Source organism: Poeciliopsis prolifica, unplaced genomic scaffold (assembly GCF_027474105.1).
Source record: "Poeciliopsis prolifica strain line A6 unplaced genomic scaffold, Auburn_PproV2 SCAFFOLD083, whole genome shotgun sequence".
Classification (NCBI taxonomy): domain Eukaryota; kingdom Metazoa; phylum Chordata; class Actinopteri; order Cyprinodontiformes; family Poeciliidae; genus Poeciliopsis; species Poeciliopsis prolifica.
This window is the reverse complement of record NW_026562458.1, coordinates 353,718-374,223: the sequence shown is the minus strand read 5'-3', so window position 1 is coordinate 374,223 and position 20,506 is coordinate 353,718. Positions and strand designations below refer to the sequence as shown.

At 43.6% G+C, this 20,506-nt stretch overlaps 1 protein-coding gene across 1 annotated transcript in view; it reads right to left on the bottom strand.

The window, feature by feature from the left end:
• Positions 1-276: 276 nt before the first annotated feature.
• Positions 277-20,506, bottom strand: part of LOC129353080 (WD repeat-containing protein 7-like) — a 55,043-nt gene continuing 34,813 nt past the window's right edge. The window contains 8 exon segments of the mRNA XM_055022280.1: positions 277-3,153; positions 3,993-4,097; positions 8,602-8,701; positions 9,424-9,506; positions 9,582-9,731; positions 9,809-9,926; positions 14,425-14,611; positions 19,713-19,940. Coding sequence (XP_054878255.1) covers positions 2,950-3,153; positions 3,993-4,097; positions 8,602-8,701; positions 9,424-9,506; positions 9,582-9,731; positions 9,809-9,926; positions 14,425-14,611; positions 19,713-19,940 — 1,175 coding nt within the window. The 3' untranslated portion in view covers positions 277-2,949.

Genomic DNA, 20,506 nt, shown 5'->3' with positions numbered 1-20,506 from the left:
TCTCCACAAGGTGCCTGTTTGCTAGGCCTCCAATCTTCTGCTTTCAGCAGGCAGGATTTCTCCTGACAGGATGAAACACCACAAAAATATCTGGTGAAATTTGACTCCATCTCTCTGTTAGTTCTGAGCAGACATCTTGTTCTGAACCGTCCAGTTACAAACTCCAACTAAAAGATTAAACTTTAAAAACCTGAACTACTGATCAACCAAAGCAAGTCGTGAAATTTTATCTGATCTTCTGCTGCAGCTGAAATGTGAAGAAATGGAGACAAACTGTAGTTTTAATCTACGTCTTTATTAAACATCAATTCACGTTTGAATACGACACATTGATCAGATTTCAGCAGCTGTGGAGCGAAGCTCACATCCATGCATCACTTCACACGACACCAACACCGACCGACTGCAAACAAACCAACCAGCTGACAGAATCATCATTTTCTGGAAATAATATCTGAGGAAAGCAGAAGTTTGGTTTGTAGTTTTCTTCTGGGTTTTTCCGCTCCGATGCTCTGATCCTTACTTACTCTCTGCCTCCCGTATTTTTCTCACCCGTCTTCCCCCCGAGACGCGCAGCAAACATATTTCCTCAAACTGTGAAGAGAGTGCTGCAGAGAGGGAGAGATTAAGATCTCAGAGCTGTCAGGTCGCCTCAGAAATCCCTCCGATCAGAAGCTGCACCGCTTTTTCCTCTTTAAGGAGAAGAAGAAGCTGTGAAAAGCTTTGACACGCTGCGGTTTACAGGTGGAGCGCCACAGAAACGGCTTTCTAGATACAACTCTATATAGATCTACATGTAGATAGTTTCCTCTGAACGAAACTAAAAGCTTGACGACGTTTTACAGCAGGAAGAAAAACATTCAATAAAAACTTTAACACAAAGAATCAAAACAAAGAAAAAAATGTTTTAAATTGTGCAAAATATCCAAGTTTTTACCAGATAATCATGTAACAGGTTGAAGTTGATTTACAAAATGTTTTAAACAAACATCGAGTTTTTCTGCAGTGAATTTTTACCTGAAATCATCTGAAAAGATTTTCTGATCATTTACTGGAGGAAAGTTTGACTTTTCACAACATTTTGGGTCAAAGTTTCACTTTTTACAGAAAAACTTCAGCAATTTAATAAAAGAAAAAATAGGAGAAATTTGAAAGCAGGAAACATTCAGTTCAGTAATGATAACTAAAAATCTGAATTGATTGAAACTTTTATTGGTTTTTCTGAACTCAGATTTTGGTACCAACAGAAGTTCTAGTGAACTATTAAAGCAGCGGTTCTGAAACGTTTCAGAACAGATACAGGAAGTAAATCTTTTCTCTTATTGTATAACTGAAGAATCAAGTGTCATTATCGATATTTACTCCTTGTTTCAAATATCCAAATCCACATTTGAGAATCCAACATGGCCGCCTTGCACATAAAGCCAACAGGTCACTTCGACCAACTCAACTCTTTCTCTGCACAACCTGCTTCATGCTAGTCATGTTGCTAGCAGCTAGCCGACCCTGCAGATGTCTGATCTGAGATTTCATGTCATCAGGCTCAAATCTTTACCATCAGGCGTACCGCTGGTGGGCCGTGCACCACAGCTTGAGAACCAGGACTTTAAAGTGTTTCAAGGAGAGAAAGAAAATAATAAAAGCTTTAAATCTGGAAGTCTTAAGAAATGAGAAACTTTTTCTGGACAGTTTTACGTGAAAAAAGTTAAAAGTAAAAAAGTTTAATCCAAATAAATTTAACATAAATAAAGTCCAAAATAAAGAGACAAAACATTTTGATTTCCATCGGTTCTCCGTCCTTCAGTCAGTTTATGATTTAAATAAAAATCTTTTTCACTGCGGAAGCGAGAAGCGCGACAAACGGGACGAGACGTTCACTGCAGCCACGGAAACGGCAGCTCTGTGATTTCAGCAGGAAGAGGATCAATAATCTGGCATGAACACGAGATTAAACAGAAACCCAACTCAGATTAGAATAAAAGTCACTTCAGGTTTCACTTTCTGGCTGCAGCGTCTCAACTGGAACCGTGACTGAACACATCATTAAAGTGTGTTTAATGATGAAACACACACACACACACACACACACACACACACACACACACAGGAACAGATCCAGAATGTCGACAGTTTTATGGTGAGAAACTTTGATCAGAACAGAAACTAATAAAAACTTTAAATAAACAGCAGCAAATAAATATGAACCAAAAGAAATGATAAAAAAACACAAAACTTCAACATGATCAACTGTAGCGGATAAAACAGGAGCCAAACCTGGACCTGAGTTTGGGTTTGGACCTCCAGATGCTCCTATGGAAGACGATTAGTGCCAATGAAAAAAAAAATTCTCATAGTTCCTGATGGAGCATAGATAGAAAATTAAAAGAGAAATATTTGCTGAAATTTAGATTATAGATTAAATTTCCTATAATAACAGGAAATGTTCACTTTTGGTGAAAGTGCAAAACTTTCACTAGAGGTAATAATATAATGAGCTCCAGTCCAAAACAGAAACAAGCATCTGGACAAAATATGTATCAATAATAATGTCATGTTTGATCATGTGTCAAGATATCGAGGATGAAAATGTTTTACAGAATCAGAATAAATTCAGAATTTGGTGAAAAAATTCAGAATTTTGAGGAAAAGTCGTATACTTGGGTAAAAATTCAGAACTTTGAATAAATTTGAGAAAAAAAGTAATTGAGAAAAAAATTCAGAATTTTGAGAAAATTAAAGAATTTTGCTTTTTTCTCAGAATTACATCTTAAACTTCCTGAAACGATCCTGAGAAAAAAGTCAGAATTCCTGTTTTTTGGCACTAATTGTCTTCCGTAGACCTGCACTACGTTCAGAAATGTATTTGTTTCGTTTTCATCAGAACCATCAGTAGAATCCGTGTCCGGTCCCAAACCGTGGCTCAGGTCCGGGTCGGTGGGCCCGGCCCGATCACACCATGAAGCGATGCTCCTTGCCGTCGTGGGCCATCAGGATGACGTTGCGGTTGGAGGTCCAGATGAGGCGGGCCAGCTTCAGGTGGTTCTGGGAGCCGGGCGAGGCGGGCTGGACCGGAGGAACCTGGTAGGTCTTGATGCAGCGCAGCTGCGGCGCCGAGTTCAGCATCCCGATGCTGCCGAGCAGGCTGGTGTTCATCTGGGAACCGACAGCAAACCGTCACCTCTCAGAACCTTCCAGAACCTCTCAGAACCTTCCGAACCTCACAGAACCTCTCAGAACTTTCTACCAGTAGATGTTACATGACTTTCTGTGTTTTCTGGACTCAACATGAAATAAATTTTAAGCCTTTAAATCTTTTAAATTAACCGGATGAAAAGAACCAGAACCAGAGCTAATCATGGTTAGTTCTGGTTCTACTATACAAAGTGGGAATGGAGCCGATTCCAGTTTGGATCTCCAATTTATACCCAGTACGATCTGAAACTGGACCAGTCCAGATTCTGAAAGAAAAAAACATGGAGGAGAAACTAGACGTCCCCCATCGACACCCCCCCACACACACACCCACACCCCCCCACACCCCCCCCACACACACACCCACACCTACACACACACACACCCCAAACACACCGACAAAGCGTCTGCCTGCTAATTACCACAGCAGCCGTCCTGCCGGCGCTCGCAGTGGTTTATGCTTACAGTAATGCCATTACTCTGCGTGTGTGTGTGTGTGTGTGTGTGTGTGTGTGTGTGTGTGTGTGTGTGTGTGTGTGTGTGTGTGTGTGTGTGTGTGTGTGTGTGTGTGTGGGGTATAGGGAGCCATGTCAGAGGTCGTAAAGACCTTTCATTTAAAACAACAGTTCTGGGAAGAGCAGGGAGGCGTTTCTGTTTATCAGTCACACGTGTTGCGGCTCGTCCAGGAAATGATCCGCTCAACGTTTCACTTATTAAAGCTTTGAAGACAAATGAAAATATTACCCAGCATTTCTGTCTGCAGCGAATAAATCTGACAAAATGTGAGAATGAAACGGTACCTGCCAGAAGCAGATGTGGCTGTCCGCGTTGGAGTAGGTGGCCAGGTACCGGCCGTCAGGCGCGAACGACACCGCCGTTATTGGACCTTTGTGGCCGTGGATGTTCTGCAGAGGAGACAGGAGACCTTTCAGAATAAAAGCCTGGGAAGGAAGACTGGACAAACATAACTTTCCTTCATTGTAGATGTCACACGGTTTCCTCATGTCATCATGCCAGCATCACGATATCGGCGCTAGCATCACAATAACGGCGCTAGCATCACGATATCGGCGCTAGCATCATGATAACAACGCTAGCATCATAATAACAACGCTAGCATCATGATAACGGCGCTAGCATCATGATAACAACGCTAGCATCATGATATCGGCGCTAGCATCATGATAACGGCGCTAGCATCATGATAACAGCGCTAGCATCATAATATCGGCGCTAGCATCATGATATCGGCGCTAGCATCATGATAACAACGCTAGCATCATGATAACAACGCTAGCATCATGATATCGGCGCTAGCATCATGATAACAACGCTAGCATCATGATAACAACGCTAGCATCATAATAACAACGCTAGCATCATGATAACGGCGCTAGCATCATGATAACAACGCTAGCATCATGATAACAACGCTAGCATCATGATAACGCTAGCATCATGATATCGGCGCTAGCATCATGATATCGGCGCTAGCATCATGATATCGGCGCTAGCATCATGATATCGGCGCTAGCATCATGATATCGGCGCTAGCATCATGATAACGGCACTAGCATCATGATATCGGCGCTAGCATCATGATATCGGCGCTAGCATCATGATATCGGCGCTAGCATCATGATATCGGCGCTAGCATCATGATAACGCTAGCATCATGATATCGGCGCTAGCATCATGATAACAGCGCTAGCATTTTGATAATCTTGAAAATGCTGAGTGAAATCAAGCGGTTCTGCTGCAGGTGTTGCCCAGGTTTGGGTTTCCTGGACCCGTCTCTGGAGAACCGGGCCCCGCCAGATTGTTGCTTCTGGGCCAACAGATGCCTCCAGAACTCTGGGGACCGGATCCGGCCGCCGCCGCGCCGCGCGTAACGCAATAACCGCTCCCACCAGCTGCAGGACGCGTAACGCAATAAAAGCTCCTGCGACTGGGATTACAGACGCTCACCTCCAGATGAGATTAACGGCGCGTCGCAGCAGGGGAACCAGCGCCTCAAATAATAACCAGAAAATCAGAAAGCTCATATTTTCATCCCTGCTTTTATTAGAGGAAACCTGGTTAGATTCCAGCAGAGGGACGGAGTCCTGCTGGATCCTGGAGGGAAACGGAACCAGAACCCATTCCTGAACCGGACCAGGATCAACTGAAGGACACAGAACCTCCAGAGCAGCGGGTCGGAACCATGAGAGGAAACCAGTTACAGACCGAAGAGGAAACAGATCCTGGTCTGGGAGTCGATTCAAAAAGATCCATTTGATCCCATTAGTTTTCTCTAAAATCTAAAGTCATGCTAGTCACTTAAATTGTGGATTTAATGCACATTTTAGTTTAAATATAAACTGATGGATTTTGATACAGAATAAAACAATTTTATTTAAATTACTTTATTTAGGCTGAATCTCAAAAGTTGGATTAAAGAAATTGTTTTTTAATCATAAATTGTTTCTGAATTGATTTGGATCTGCAGCAGCGATAAAGTGTTTCTTTATCCTTACCCTGACTGATACTTTGTTTCACCGGCTTTTCTTTGATAAAGTCGGTCAGGAACAACAACAACAGAAATGTATGAAAGAAAACCAGACAAAGATCCTTACATGTTAAATGTTCTAAATACAGATAAATGTTTTAATATTCTATTATTTTTGCTGAAATAAAAGAGAAAATAAATTTTCTCTCAGAGGATCTGATGAAATTTTGATGCTTTCATATCTGATGATCTGAGTGGGTCAGTGTGTCACAGTGGGCTGCCCACCCGTCCAACCAGCCAATCAGAGCGCAGCGCAGGAAAACCACTTCCTGTTCGCTCATCACACTGCAGAGACTGATCACAGTCGCTGCCAATCAGCTATCGCTACTCGACCTGCTGGTCAACATGCTAGCAATAGCCCTCATGCTAACATTAGCATTAGAGCTAAAGTAAGTATTTACTTGAATCTGAATGTATGAGCCACACTTAGCATTCTGAGAGCAGTAAGTCATGTAGTGCACTGGAAAATATCTTAGACGTAACAAAAACAAATTACTTATTAGCAACACTTATGAGCGTGTTTTAAGTCAATAATTCTTAAAACTGCATTAATCTACTAGTACTTTTGATCAATATTAAGGAATTATTGACTTAAACAAGCTTCCATATGTTGCCTCAAAGTTACCTATGATATTTTAAGTGTAGTAAGATATTTGCATTGATGCTAATTTCCAGCTGGATTCCAACCGACATGAACAATTTGGCAGAAATGTTGTGGTTAGTATTTATTTTGCATGTTTAGGACGCATTCTGAGCGTCTGATGAAGGATTCAGGACTACAGTAAGGCAACATGGAGGAGGTTTTCTGGAGGCTGCAGCCATGAATAAAAGAACAAACTGCCACCATTGTGATGCTAATCTTGAGTTTGTGTCATCAGGAGAAAGGTGATTCTCCAGGTCGCGGCTCCGCGGCGCTGCCGGATGACAGGATGCACAAAGCGTCCCAGAAAGAAACAGATGCAGCAGAGAGGGGAGAGATGTGGGCGCCGCTCTCTTTGTGTTCAATTAGCGGAGTGGGCAGAGTCTGTTAAAAAGGCAGAGTGGGCAGCTGGACAGAAACACACAGCCAGGAACGCAGCTGACAAAGAGCTGTTCACGGAGGCTGATCAAAGCCGCGGCAGATGGTCCTGCAGCGAGCCGCTACGCTACGGTTGGAAACGCTCCGGCTGAGCGGGATTAGCAGCACAAACTCATCTTCTTCTTCTTCATCATGACTGTTAGAAAACCCGATCGGACCGGACCGGTTCTGATCCCTCTGATGAATCCGACTGGGTTAAGAATAAACACAAACTTTTTAAAGGTTTTGGTTTCTGAACTGCAGTTCTGCGGAGACATTATTAGCAGTCAGTGTCTTTCCATCTGAGCAGCTGCAGCTTTAACTCACTGAAAACAACTGCTGATGTGAAAGATTTCATCACGCGTCTATCGGAGGATATTTGTGTTTAAGCCTTTCTGGTACTGAGTCATTGCCAGAACTTATCATTTTGGAAAATGAGAAGTTTCTGGAACTTAAAACTGGAAAACTTCAGGAGCAGCTTTTAAAAAAAATCTTCTTTAAATTGTATGCTTAGCATTAGCTTTTGCTAAACACCATGATGGTGTACTGCGACAGCGTTAGCTTAAAAGCTTAGCTGAAGTAGCTAATAACTGAATATTGTGTTGGTGTAGCATTTTAGCATTAGCTTCTGGTCAATATGTTGGCACAGCAGTTTAGCGTTTGGGGAACTAATGGTTAAGTTTACTAGTATTTTAAGATTAGCGCTGCTAACGTTTCAGTTAGCGATTGGTAAAGTTTGCTAACTTCACAGCGAGAGAAAAACATTTGAACCTTTTTCTGTTTTCCTTGTCTAAAATCAGATCCACTGCTTTCAACACCAGCCAGGAAATCATCCTGCCGTTTCTACTGAAGACATTATTCAAAGCACCAAGAAGCAGCAGAATCAATAAGATTCAGAATTAATAAAACCTTAAAGATTTTGAACTCTATTAATCAAGACGAGAGCTTTCTGCTTCGCTTGAAATAAAACACTTGTAACACACAGTTCCCGCAGGTCCATTGTCTATTAAATGTTAATTAGTGGAAATACCACACAGAAGTGTTTCCCAGCCTTTACACACACACACACACACACACACCCACACACACACACACACACACACACACACGCACGCACGCACGCACGCACGCACGCACGCACGCACGCACGCACGCACGCACGCACGCACACACACACACACACACACACACACACACACGCAGTGAATCAAAAGAGATGTGGGCTGAATCGGGCCATGCTGTTTTCAGATATAAATGACCCCCTCCACCAGACTAGACTGCTCAGGTTACTGAAAATCAATACGCAGCAAATTACCAACAAACACACACACACACACACACACACACACACACACACACACACACACACACACACACACACACACACACACACACACCCACACACAAACAAGGAACAGCTCACAAACTGCGTCTCTCACACACAATCAAACAGGAACATGATTAACAGAGTCACTGCTTTGTCATTAATCAATTACTGGGAAGTTAAACTGTTCTCCTCGTTTCTTTGCTTCTCAGAGCCGCTGAGCGAATCTTTCATTTTAAAGAACGGAGAGTTTTATTGGAGAAACATGAAAACAGGTAAAAAGGGAGGAAGAGATGGAGGGTGGGGTGGAGGGGCGCAGTGTGGTGAAGAGGAAGAAGGAGCAGGTTGGGTTCCCGACCCAGAAACCTTGCTGCATAAACCCCGCCCCCTGATCTCTGACCACTTCCTGCCTGGTAACTGGATGGATGGATGGACGGGCGGACGGACGAATGGATGGACGGACGCTTGTCGAGCTCCTACCTGACATTTTCCCGTGCGAACGTCGTAGAGCGCCACCGATCCTTGGCGCGCTCCGACGGCGATGCGATGGCTGCGGTCGCAGTAACCCACCATGTAGAACCTGAGCAGCAGTGACAACAACGTTTCAGACAATCAACACCAAAAAGTCTTAAATCAACGTTTCAGACTTTTTAAGACTTAACAACAATGTTTAAGAGTATTAAATGTTTTTAAAGACTTCGCACAACATTTAAAACCTGGACAAATACACAAAAAAAGAAAATGGCCCAACGGCGAAGACAAAATGCGATAAAATGACACTTTTCCAATAATAAACACCAAATGCTAGTCAGCTAGCGGGCAACGGTATGTTAGCAGCTGGTTAGCGGTAGCAGCAACTGCCTCAGGTCACAGAGTTCAGGAGTTCAGGGATTAGGTTTGCAGGCGTCCCAAAAGTTTGCCTGCAAACATAATCCCTATCTACATGAGATTAAATAGATTAAATTTTCCTGCAACAACAAAATTCAAGACGTATTTAAGGCCAACTTAAAAAATGTTTAAATGATTTTAAGACATTCTAAATTTTAATTTCTTAATTTAAGACATTTTAAGGCATTACCTTTAGCTTGACAAATTTAAGACATTTTTAAGATGTGTGCACAGCCTGATGACCGCTGACCCCAGTACACCACAGATCAGAACCAAGACACGCTCACAGACACAATCAAACATATTGACCTGCTTCCTGCAACAAACCCTAGTGTGAAGTGACCTCTGACCTCTGCCAGTGGTCAGACACTCCATCAGTTCACGGCGACTGATCACATCAATACACAGACTCACTTGCAGATGGCGGGAAAACACTCCTGCAGTCCTTTCTTCTTCACCAGAGAGCCTTCGATGCAGTACATGATGATGTCCATCACCTGGAACCAGAGGAACCGTCATCAGAACCACGAGACCCGGCGGACCCACAGCGCCAGAGCTCTGGTTCTGCTCACCTCGACCAGCAGGTCCACCACGTCTCCGGGCATCTTCTCGATCAGGATGTCGACGACCCGGAGGATCTCGGCCTTGGCCCGGGCCAGCGTGGTGGTGTGGACGTTCTGCTGGGACTGGGAGTTGGCCTGGGCCGCGTTGTGCCGTTGGACCTGGAGGAAACCGACCGGACTCACTCAAAACATCGGGAACGAAACAGACCCGCTGCTGTCGGAGGTTCTGGACTCACCTCGCGGGCGATGGTGGTGATGAAGGCCGGCGGCCGGGCGGTGGCGATGAGGGACAGGGCGTGGCGGGCGGAGCGCGCCGCGTCGGCGGGGGGGTTGAGGGGCAGACCCATGGTGACGCTGAGGAGACAAACACTGGATCAGAACATCCAGAACCCAAAACTCTACTCCTGCAACATGGATCAAACGAAAGGCCCGGGGGCCAAATCCGGTCCGCCATCGTTTCTTAATCGGTCCTTCAGAGAAACGCATCGAAACTCTCTGGATACCCAGCAACAACCCGCTGAGTACCTCACTTTTTCTACTGCCTCTGATTGACGTGAAGGTGACGTTTCACATTTACTGTCGTACAGAAGTGCAAATATTTCTAACTTTATTGCAAATATTTCTAACTTTATTGCAAATATTAAACACAAAATCTATGATTTTAATTTCAAAAGAATGAAATCCTGAAATAACTGAACAACATAAAAAGTTCAGTAGATCTCATTGAAAACAGACACAGCTATTTATTAAACTTTTTACAGTTTTTATAAATACATTCTGGCCCTTTAAGAAGCCTCATGATTTTGATTTAAATGATATTCAGAGCCAAACTGTTGCACACTGGTTGATTCAGAGAAGGATTGAGACGCTGAGACGCTTCAGGAGGAAAAGAAGAAGAAGAAGAAGAAGAATAAGAAGAAGAAGAAGAAAGGTTGAGCTTCGCTAATATATGGAGTGAAGAGATTAACAGCAGCTTATAATGTCAGGGCCGAGTCAATGGGAGCCATTCAGCAGGCGACAGCATAATGGACTCCCACAATGTAACAGGCAGCAGGCGCACACACACACACACACACACACACACACACACACACACACACACACACACACACACACACACAGCTGAACACACACCCCTCACACACACAGGAAGTGACATCTCGCCACAGCCGCTAATTACCGCCGCTAATATATCGGCAATTTATCAGCAGAACTGAGCTTTTCATTTGGCGGTAATTGGAAACAGTCGCAACGATGATGTGATGCTGAGCGAACGGAGGCGCCAAGATTAATGAGCCGAACGTGGGCAGAAAAAAATCCAGATTAACACCAGAGAGAAGGGATTCTGATTACGACACAGAAATATGATCAAAATACATGAAATGACTTCCTGACAGGCTCATAATTCATATTTACATTTCAAAAGGTTAATCTTGATGTCATGATTTGAGGCAAGTGAGAAAAACAGAAAATAATGAAGAGATGATTAGCTGTAAAACAATTCTGACAAAATTAAAGATTTCTTTCTTTACGCAAAAAGATCCAATCTAAGTAAAATAAATGTTATTTCAGATAATTAAATCACTAAAATGCAGTCAGAAAAGTTAATTTAACAGAAACATGTTCAAAGTTCAGTTCAAGGAGAATAAAAATGAATTTATTCATGTTTATAGTTCATTTATATGAGACTAAACTCCCATAATGCACCAGTTCAATGACAGTTGGATAAAGTGTCATGACAGTTTTGAAAACAATTGGATACGATTCAGTTCCACATATGGAAGTGTTAAAAATGTGATGCGACTCGCAGCATTATGAAATGTAAACTAATTTTATCAGTTTTTGTTTTAAATATCAGAAATTCTGCCAAGCTGATGCCATGACGTTTAATCAGTTTTGACTCAACGCTGTTTTTTAAATTTTTTTAGACGAAACCTGAAACTGCTGCTGCGCCAATTACGCTGCAGGCTGTTGCTAGGCTACCAATGAGCAAGATGGCTGATGCCACTAACCTAGCGTAGCTAGCTGTGAGAGGTTTAGCGGCTAAAGCGTTTCCTCTGCCTACATCTCCCAGAATGCTGTGCGACTCTGGATTGGAGGAATATTCTATCAGCTGTAGTATTTATTGATGTTGGTCTTTTGTGATATATATATTATTGATTTATTGTCCGGCCGTGTGTTATATAAATGATAAAGTCTGATATCTTCAGAACGTTTGAGCCTCTGCAATCCGGCGCCGTTCTGAACCGCTGCAGCTCTGAATCGGACCGTGACTCTGGCTGAAACGCTCCGTCTGTGCTGAACTCTCAGCTTTCTGCAGAGACTCCAGCATGTGTGAACCTGGCAACATGGCTACGTTCACAGCCAATAGCGCGCTGACATTACCCAGTCGATACAGAGTCGCACAGATATTGATTTCTGACTGGGAGGGAGGAGAGAACAACCCAGTCACATGACAGGGAGCCACCGCTGTAAAGAACTGGCAGTGTGTGTGTGTGTGTGTGTGTGTGTGTGTGTGTGTTGTGTGTGTGTGTGTGTGTGTGTGTGTGTGTGTGGTGTGTGTGTGTGTGTGTAGGCACTGACTGACCGACTTACTGATTGGATCCCCCAGTCGGGTGCAGATGGACGAACCGGTTGGTTTGCCAGCAGGCTCACAGATTGATTTACTGGAAGGTTTCTGAACCGACTGCTGAGCTGCAGTTTGACTCAACAAACCGGAACATAACAGAAAACCTCTGAAGAGACGATTTGAATGATTCAAATAACCGTCGTTAGTCTGAGCAGGTCTGTTAGCGCGCAGTTTGGTAGTCTGAACACAGAGCCAGGTGGAAAGACATGAGGAAACAGAAGGTCATCTCTGCACTGCATGGAGATAATATCAGTAATACTTCCTGCAGAAATCCTGCCAGCTCATGAAAACCACTGAAGGATTTTTCTTTTCCACTTTCATTTTTAGCATCATAAACAAAAACATTTTTTCATTTTTAAAACGTGTTTTGAGATCTGAGAGAGCGTCCTGAAACCTCTGAAGGTTTTTACATCTTCAGGTGAGATTTTTATTCTCTGGAAGCTTTTAAAAGTCTTTTCCCGTTGGAAAGGGATTAACTACACACACACACACACACACACACACACACACACCCCCACACCCCCACACACACACACACACACACACACACACACACACACACACACACACACACACACACACACACACAGTAAAAATGTTTCAGACAACAGAAGATGGAAAAATCCAGAAATGATCAGGTTGCTTTGGCAGCTCCTTCCTTTCATAAATGAAACCATCATTTAAAAACAGATTTTTTTTTTACTTCCTGTTGCATCATAATAACCAAATCAGCAGGAAAAACTCCAATAATAAAACATTTAGTTGTTTTAAAGGTAACAATAAAATCTGTCAGCTTGTGCAGGTGATGGGGAACTGACTGCTACTGCTGCGCCTGTTATTGTGTCATGAAGAATAAATAAAGTTTATTAGGTTACATCTGGTAATGTTGTTGCAGCAAAACGCTACAGACGGCGGCATTAGGACCAGCAGTAATGGCTTCACTGGCTGGAAGATTAATGGCGTCTGAAAGGAGCTTCTGTAAATAAATACATTATTTTAAAAGGTCATAAGTCAAAAGAACGACAATAAAAACGCGTCTGCGATGAACCGAGGCATTCTGCCTGCTGGGATTTCAACCCACAACTGTCTGAAGGCGGCAGCAGTCAGAACGGGACAGACAGCGTTACATCATCATAATGTCCTCCAATCAGATTACAGCAGCGCCTCCATAACTCAGAGAGTCGCTCTGGAACGGCCGGCAGCTTTAACGGGATCAGAATCAGCCAATCAGATCAGCGCAGTGATCAATTATACAATTAAACGGATCAGCAAAGGCCCGCCAGAACTCAGAGGAACTTTATTCATTTTGTCACGTTTTGGGTAATTTAGATGTTTGATCTGATAATCAATCCGATTCAGGCAGGAAGGAGCAGGAACGCACCTCAACCTGCAGGAAAAATAAATATCTGAAAAGTGTGGTGTGCCTCTGTTTTCAGCTTTAGTCGTTGTTTACATTGCAACTTGCAAGATCTGCTTCTTGTGGTGCAGAATTATGACCAATCAATGACGTGAAAGTCGGAAAAAATGCAACATGAACATTGAGACTGCAGAATATTGTCAAAGAGAAACAAATCAGATAATGCTAAAGCACTACATTAGCAAAAGCTAATGCTATAGCGCTAAATTCAACCATATTGAGTTGCTATAACAGAATATTGTCAACAATGTCTGTTGACCAAAACATCAACACAGACATTGAATTATATTCAACAGAAATTTTACAGGACATTCAGGTAAATAAGAGCTTCAGTATTTATCTAAAAAAATTATTTTAGGGGAAGCTAAGCTAGCTAATTCTTTTCAAAGTTAGGCAAATGCTGACATAAAAAATGATCTGTTATTATAGTGGAAGTGAAAAGTGGTTTAAGAGAAATAAAGACGAACTGAAGTCATGAATCTCATGAACTGAACACTGATGAAAATCTACAGAAATAATTTTTAATTTTTTATAAACAGGAGCAACATTTTGCCTTTACATCGTATTTTCCAGCAGTAAGAAGCTTAAAATCAGAAGCAGCTGATCTGTTGGAGTTCAGCCTCCAGTCCCACATCAGATCAGATGTTTGATTGGTTCTCAGTTCTGGCATGAAGCAGGTCACCGTAGCATTGATTTAACTAAGGTGTGTGTGTGTGTGTGTGTGTGTGTGTGTGTGTGTGTGTGTGTGTGTGTGTGTGTGTGTGTGTGTGTGTGTGTGTGTGTGTGTGTGTGCGTGGGTGACTCACTTCGCCAGCTGCTTCTCTGCGTCGGCACACAGCTCCAGCAGCCCCATGAGCACCGCTGACACGTCCATGTACGGCTCCCAGACGGTGAAGCCGCGGCCGATCAGATCGATGGCGGTGCGGCGGATGGTGCTGTGGGCGGGGAGTTTGGGGCTGGGGGGCTGCAGCAGCAGGAAGGTCAGCGCCTTACCTGAAAACACAACCACAGCAAAGTGATTCGCAGCTCAACTTTCCCCAAAGTCCAGGAGAATCTCAGCAGTTTGGAGTTTAGTAAGAGCAGCAGACTGAGGTCACATGTCCGCCACATCGCTGTAAAAACATCATAAACACAGGATGGGTTCCAGAGACGTTTTCATCCGCAGGGATCCAACCAGTCTCCTGCTTAGCATTGTTTTAAACACATCAAACCCACAGGGGGCGCTGTAGCAAGGCTGAAAACCATCAGCCAATCAGAATGCTTCAAATAAACCACAACTTCCTGTTAGGAATCAAACATGGCGGCAGGACGATCGTGTGTACGTTGAGTTACTCATTAAGTTGTTGATAGGTAACGAAAGACGGCGGATCTGGATCATAATCAGTGAATCGAATGTTGTTATTGATTTATTGTCCAGTTAATGAAGAGGTTTGACATGTTTTAGTCGTGACCATCAGAACGAAGCCTCATCTGTGACGACGTTGCTTTTAAACTGAACGATGGTTCACAAATAAAATCCTCTTCCTGTAAGGAATGAGACGGTGAGGAGGAGACGGCTGCTGCTGCTGCTCCTGCTGCTGCTCCTGCTGCTGCGCAGTCTGAGACGGGAGGTCACTTCATAGCTGACCTGACATTTGAGCCAGACTCTGTGGGGACAGGCTGACCATTAAGGAGTCCAGAAAACACCGCCGCCCCTCAGAACACGCTCGCTTCCCCACAGACAAACACCCACAGCCCACATGAGCTTCACCTGCAGGATCCTCTTTAAGCCAGGAAATGCTTCGCTGATCAATACCGAGTCTTCTCTTTAAATGCAAATACAGAAAGTCGCGTTATGAAGAAACATGGAATAAAGCAGCAATGATTTACTTTAGTTATGATCCTGCAGTGACTCTAAAGGTCGTCGCTTCTCCAGAGACGCACAGCTAATAACATCAGCCGGATCTCCTGGCATTTCATCCCCCAGTCCTCCTTAAATGGCAATCCAGTCCCTCCTTATTGGTTTATTTCTGCACCCAGGCGGCTGAAACATTCAGCTGCAGGCCGTTACTGCAGCTGCACTGACAGACAAACCAGAAACGATCAGCAGCTTTTAAAAACCTTTCACCTCCACGGAGCATGGGCCGTGTTAACGACTCATCAAAGGTTTAATTTTACCTCATTTTGCACTTATTGGGTTTCCATAGATCAGTGAAGGCATCCAGGGCGGCCATCTTGTTTCACAACTTCTATTAATTAGACTTTTTTTTACGAAGCCCGTCTTGATGAATTTTGCTGCATGATAAATTGTCCCAGTAATTATTGCAACAAACAATAAAATTGTTTTTTTTCGATAATTTTCAAGTAACATCTTGGTAATAAAGCAGTAAACTTTAATTCTGAAAATGAAAAGGAACAATATAATAATTAAAAAAACAATAAAATAGATTATGAATAAAAAAATAATCACAAAGGAAATTAGAACGTTCCCAATCATCCTGCTGGTGCAGAATCTTTGTGTTTTCATTTTTAAAATTGTTAATTAAAATAAATTGTCATGTTTTTCAGAGAAATTCCCTCTAATCTGCACCAAACTGATCCGATGCATAAATCTGCCTCGTCTTAATGAGTTGTTGGTGGCAGTAAACCGGCCTCATCACCAGACGCAGCGTGATTAAAGAGAGGAGGGAAGGCAGGAAGGCAGAGAGAAGTGAGTGTGAAATAGTGACAGATTAGTGACGTCTAAAATTTAGCAGCCTGAAACGAGCGCTAACAGGCTTTGTGCTTCCTTTCCCCAGCTGCCCTCTCCCTCTTTATCTGCCTGCGTTTGAGCCTAAATGAGAGCTGAAGGTAAATCAATGCGGGGACTTGGTTAGTGGATGAAAGCTGGATGAGACCGGCTACAGAGAGACGGGAAAACACCAAACCGCCAGACTAACAGCATCACGTCCGAATGACGAGTCACATAAGATAACAATTTATAAAAAATAATTTAGGTTAAAAATAAGTTTAGGAATAACATGGTGACTGTTTGAAAACAGAGGAGTGTGACAAACAAGAGTAGCAGGAATATTTAATGTAGCATGTAAGCAACGTTCATTTCAGGACTTTAAACGCTTTAAATGATCTCAATTTAATTATGTTAGCTGGACTTATTTAAAATTATCTTTGAGTAGCTATTAGCTTCACCATTTGTTACTCTTAGCTTGACTCTGGGTAGCTGTTAGCTATTTTTTATTATCTTATGGTAGCTGTTAGCTTGATCTATTGCTAGCTTGTTAGCTTTACTCTGGGTAGCTGCAAAACATTAGCGGTTGGACTCAATGTTTTTACCTGAGTTAACTGCAGAGTCTGTAATCATTCAGTTTAAGAAGTCCTGATCATTCACGACCTTCTTTAGAAATGTAGCAGCTGACATTAGCGCTAGCTGCTGCATGTTTAGCATTGACACGCTATTTTAGGCTGAATGGTTTTGGTGATAAGCTAACTGCTTTTAGCACAAAAACAGTGTTTTTCATCGTCCAATCGGATTGTTTTAATTATCCTCCAATGGGCCGAGAGGAGCAGCTTCATCTGCTTGTGCTTCAGAAATACGGTTGTACCAGAAACACAAAACAAAGGTTCCAGCTTAGGATGTTTTTAAAAAGTGATTCTTACTTAAACTCTGAGTAATTAATGAATTGAAATCAACATCTTAACATCCAGGCCTCAAAAATCAAGATCCATCCCGAACATGGCCAACGAAGTTTCAAATTAAAAGCGTTTTATTTGACTTCCTGCTTTTAATCGCTGCCTTTCCAATACTGCGAAGTGAAACTCAATTTCCAATCAGCTCTCATGAATGTTTGAAAATGCCACAGTTTGCAGCAAACAGCCTCCGGAGGGGCTCCAGGTTCCTGACATTTACCTGTGAGCAGAGACTAAACTCTGACGTGCAGTTTGTCCCTCTCACCGCCCAGCGCTCCTCCTGCTGTCATCCGTCCATCCTTCCTCTCCTCCGCTCCATCTCCCCAACATTTCCCCCTCTCATTCTGTGAAAACATCAATCTCTGCCCTGCTGTATGGACTACTGTACCCTGCCTTTCACTGGGCAGACAGCTCTCATTCATCACAGCCTGCGCCGTTCGCCAGCAACACCAACAACAGCGATCCATCTTTCAATTTCATAACTGGAGAGAGGAGGGAAGAAAACAGGCAAACAGACGGAGAGGAAGGTATGGAGAGAGAGAGAGAGAGGACAACATGTTTTTAATCATCCTTTAGGGTGTCTGGGCTTTAAAGGCATCCTGTGTTTTCTTTATGGTGCGCTGAAAACAGGCCTCAAAGACCGAAAACTGACAATTCCTCTGAATCCAAAACTAAAGCACAAAGCAGGGGGTAATAATCAACAATTATTCCTAATTTCAAGGCTGGAGAAATTTCTAATTCTTCAGTATCTATAAGGATTGTGCTGGAAGATGGAGGGCGTCTGTAAATCTCAGTGTTGAGTGACCTTTGTGCCCTCAGGCGCCGCTGCTCTAGAAACCCTCATCTCTCTCGGATCAATACGTCCACACGGACTCAGGAGACCTTGGAAAACCAGCGTCATCAGCAGAGGCGGCTGCTGCATCCAGAAACCAGAAAACACACAAAACAAGAAGGACTCTGCAGGCCAGAAACCGCCCGGCGTGACGGAGGGGGAGGAAGGCAACGGCTGCTGGTCTCCCACAGTCCCGCCTCTTCCCAGTAAGGAATCTGGAACTGGAACAAAATCTTCACTTCTGTGATTCAACCATAACATCTGAGCTGTTTTTCTGGTGACAGAAAGCATTAAGCTGCAGCTTTAGCCTTCAGCTAGTGTTGCTTGTCGTTACCAGCTAGCTACAGCAACGTCAGAGCGCAAAAATCAATCTTTGATTTAATCTATTGCTTTTGATGGCGAGAGCGCACGCCCAATTCAAATCAATACGAAGGTATCAATCAAAATTAAAAGCAAAACCTGCCACACGCAGCAGTCACGACGCGCTCACCTTGGAGGGAAACATCGCCACGCCGGCGGCACGAAGCAAATAATCAAACTTTGTTTACAGGGTTCGATTATATCAGGTTTTTATTTCCATTTATAGTCTGGTTATTATATTTTATCTTGTATCTTTAAAATATTGTGTTTTTGGACGAAGAGCTCACCTCTAGAAACACGACTTCATGGTTTGATTGAAGCTCCATTAAACCATCAAATAAAACTGTTTAAAGTCCTCAGCGCAGTGAGGCACCAGGAACCATTCACAGGAAGAACCTGGACCTGCTTTCATATCGTCAGTTTGGGAGAAAGAGTCAAAGCGTCAAGAATCAGGAAATGATTCAAACCGTGTGACTCTCCGCCTGCAGTTTCTCCGTCAGAGAAGTGAGTTCACTGACTCCACACAGGTGATCTGGATGCCGGCTTCACGCTCCACAGCCTATCAGTGGGAGCGCAGGTCCTGTCGCCGGGCGGACGCCCCCCGAGGCAGCCTATCAGAGCTCGGGAGCAGCGGGACGGAAGAGCGGCCTTACTTAGTGCAGGTTTGATGCCCGCCGAGGCGCGGCGCGGCGGTGTGCGGCGCGGCGGTGTGCGGCGCGGCGGTGTGCGAGGAATCAGAGCAGAGCTCCTTAAGGTGTCAGGCCTGGCAGGTGAAAATCAATCCCTTCTCTCTGCTTACCGCTAATCCAGCACTGAAGTTTGCAGTTTGTGAGCTGAGGAGTTATGAGTTTGGAAAACCTGAACCACTGCAGCTGTTTCAACAAAAAACTAAAAAAATCATAAATAAACGATAATAATGATGATGTGCATGTCTATAATATTTATAAATGATCGAAGACTCTTGAAAATGTTTTACGACTGTGTGTCACATTAAAGGAGAGTTAACTGCAGGAATTATTTACTTCCTGTTTCCTGCTTTATGTTTTGTGTCCAACCATCACAAACATAAACATGTGTTTTATTAAAGTTAGAAGCTCAGAAACACTTCAGGCAGGTAGAGTAGAGGATGTGTGATGCTGTGGGAACTGAGCTGAAGTACATGAAGTTATGAACTGTATCCTGGGACGTTTTAGATAAAAACCAGGTGACCTTTGACCCAGAGGTTTCTGTACTCACAGGTGTGTCGGGCGAGTGAGTAGTTGGATGAGCCGCCGCTCGTCGATCCGAAGCCTTCCGGCACCGCTCCTCCGGGTCGAGCGCGCACCGAACCTTTGGGCGGTTCGATCTCGGCGCCGAACTCGGCTCCGATGACGCCCAGCAGGACGATGGCGGTGGCCTGCTTCCGCCGCTCCTCGTACGAGTTGGAGATCTTCTTGGCGTTTGGCGGGAGGTTGGACAGGCAGCCTGGCGGAGAAACGGAAACGGTTCACAGGTTTCCTCTGCAGAGTCAATCTCACGACCAACAACCGAATCTCAACGCTTTGGATCCTTAGTCCTGATTTTACGAGAGAAACTCAACTGACGACAAACTTCAACTACTTTACTGAGAAAAGCAGAGCTAGCATGAGCTGTTACTTCTTCTTTTCAACTGTTTTTAACCAGAACGAACCGTTCTGACGTTTCCGTAGAGACTTACTCACTTGCTCTTTGGTCGCCTAGCAACTCTCATTCTTTGGTCGCCTAGCAACCCTCATTCTTTGGTTGCCTAGCAACCCTCATTCTTTGGTAGCCTAGCAACCCTCATTCTTTGGTCGCCTAGCAACAACCTGTGGAGTAACTTTTGCAGCAGCAGATTAAAGTTTAGCCACTGAGCATCATTACTGCTTAAAACTAAAAGACAACAGAAACTGGATAAAACTGGATAAAACAGGAAGGTGACGTCATCAGATTGGTGGTATTTCAGATATTTAGACAAAAATCTTGTCAATAATTTTTATATCGACTGAAATAAAATGCTTCTGTTTTTTGGG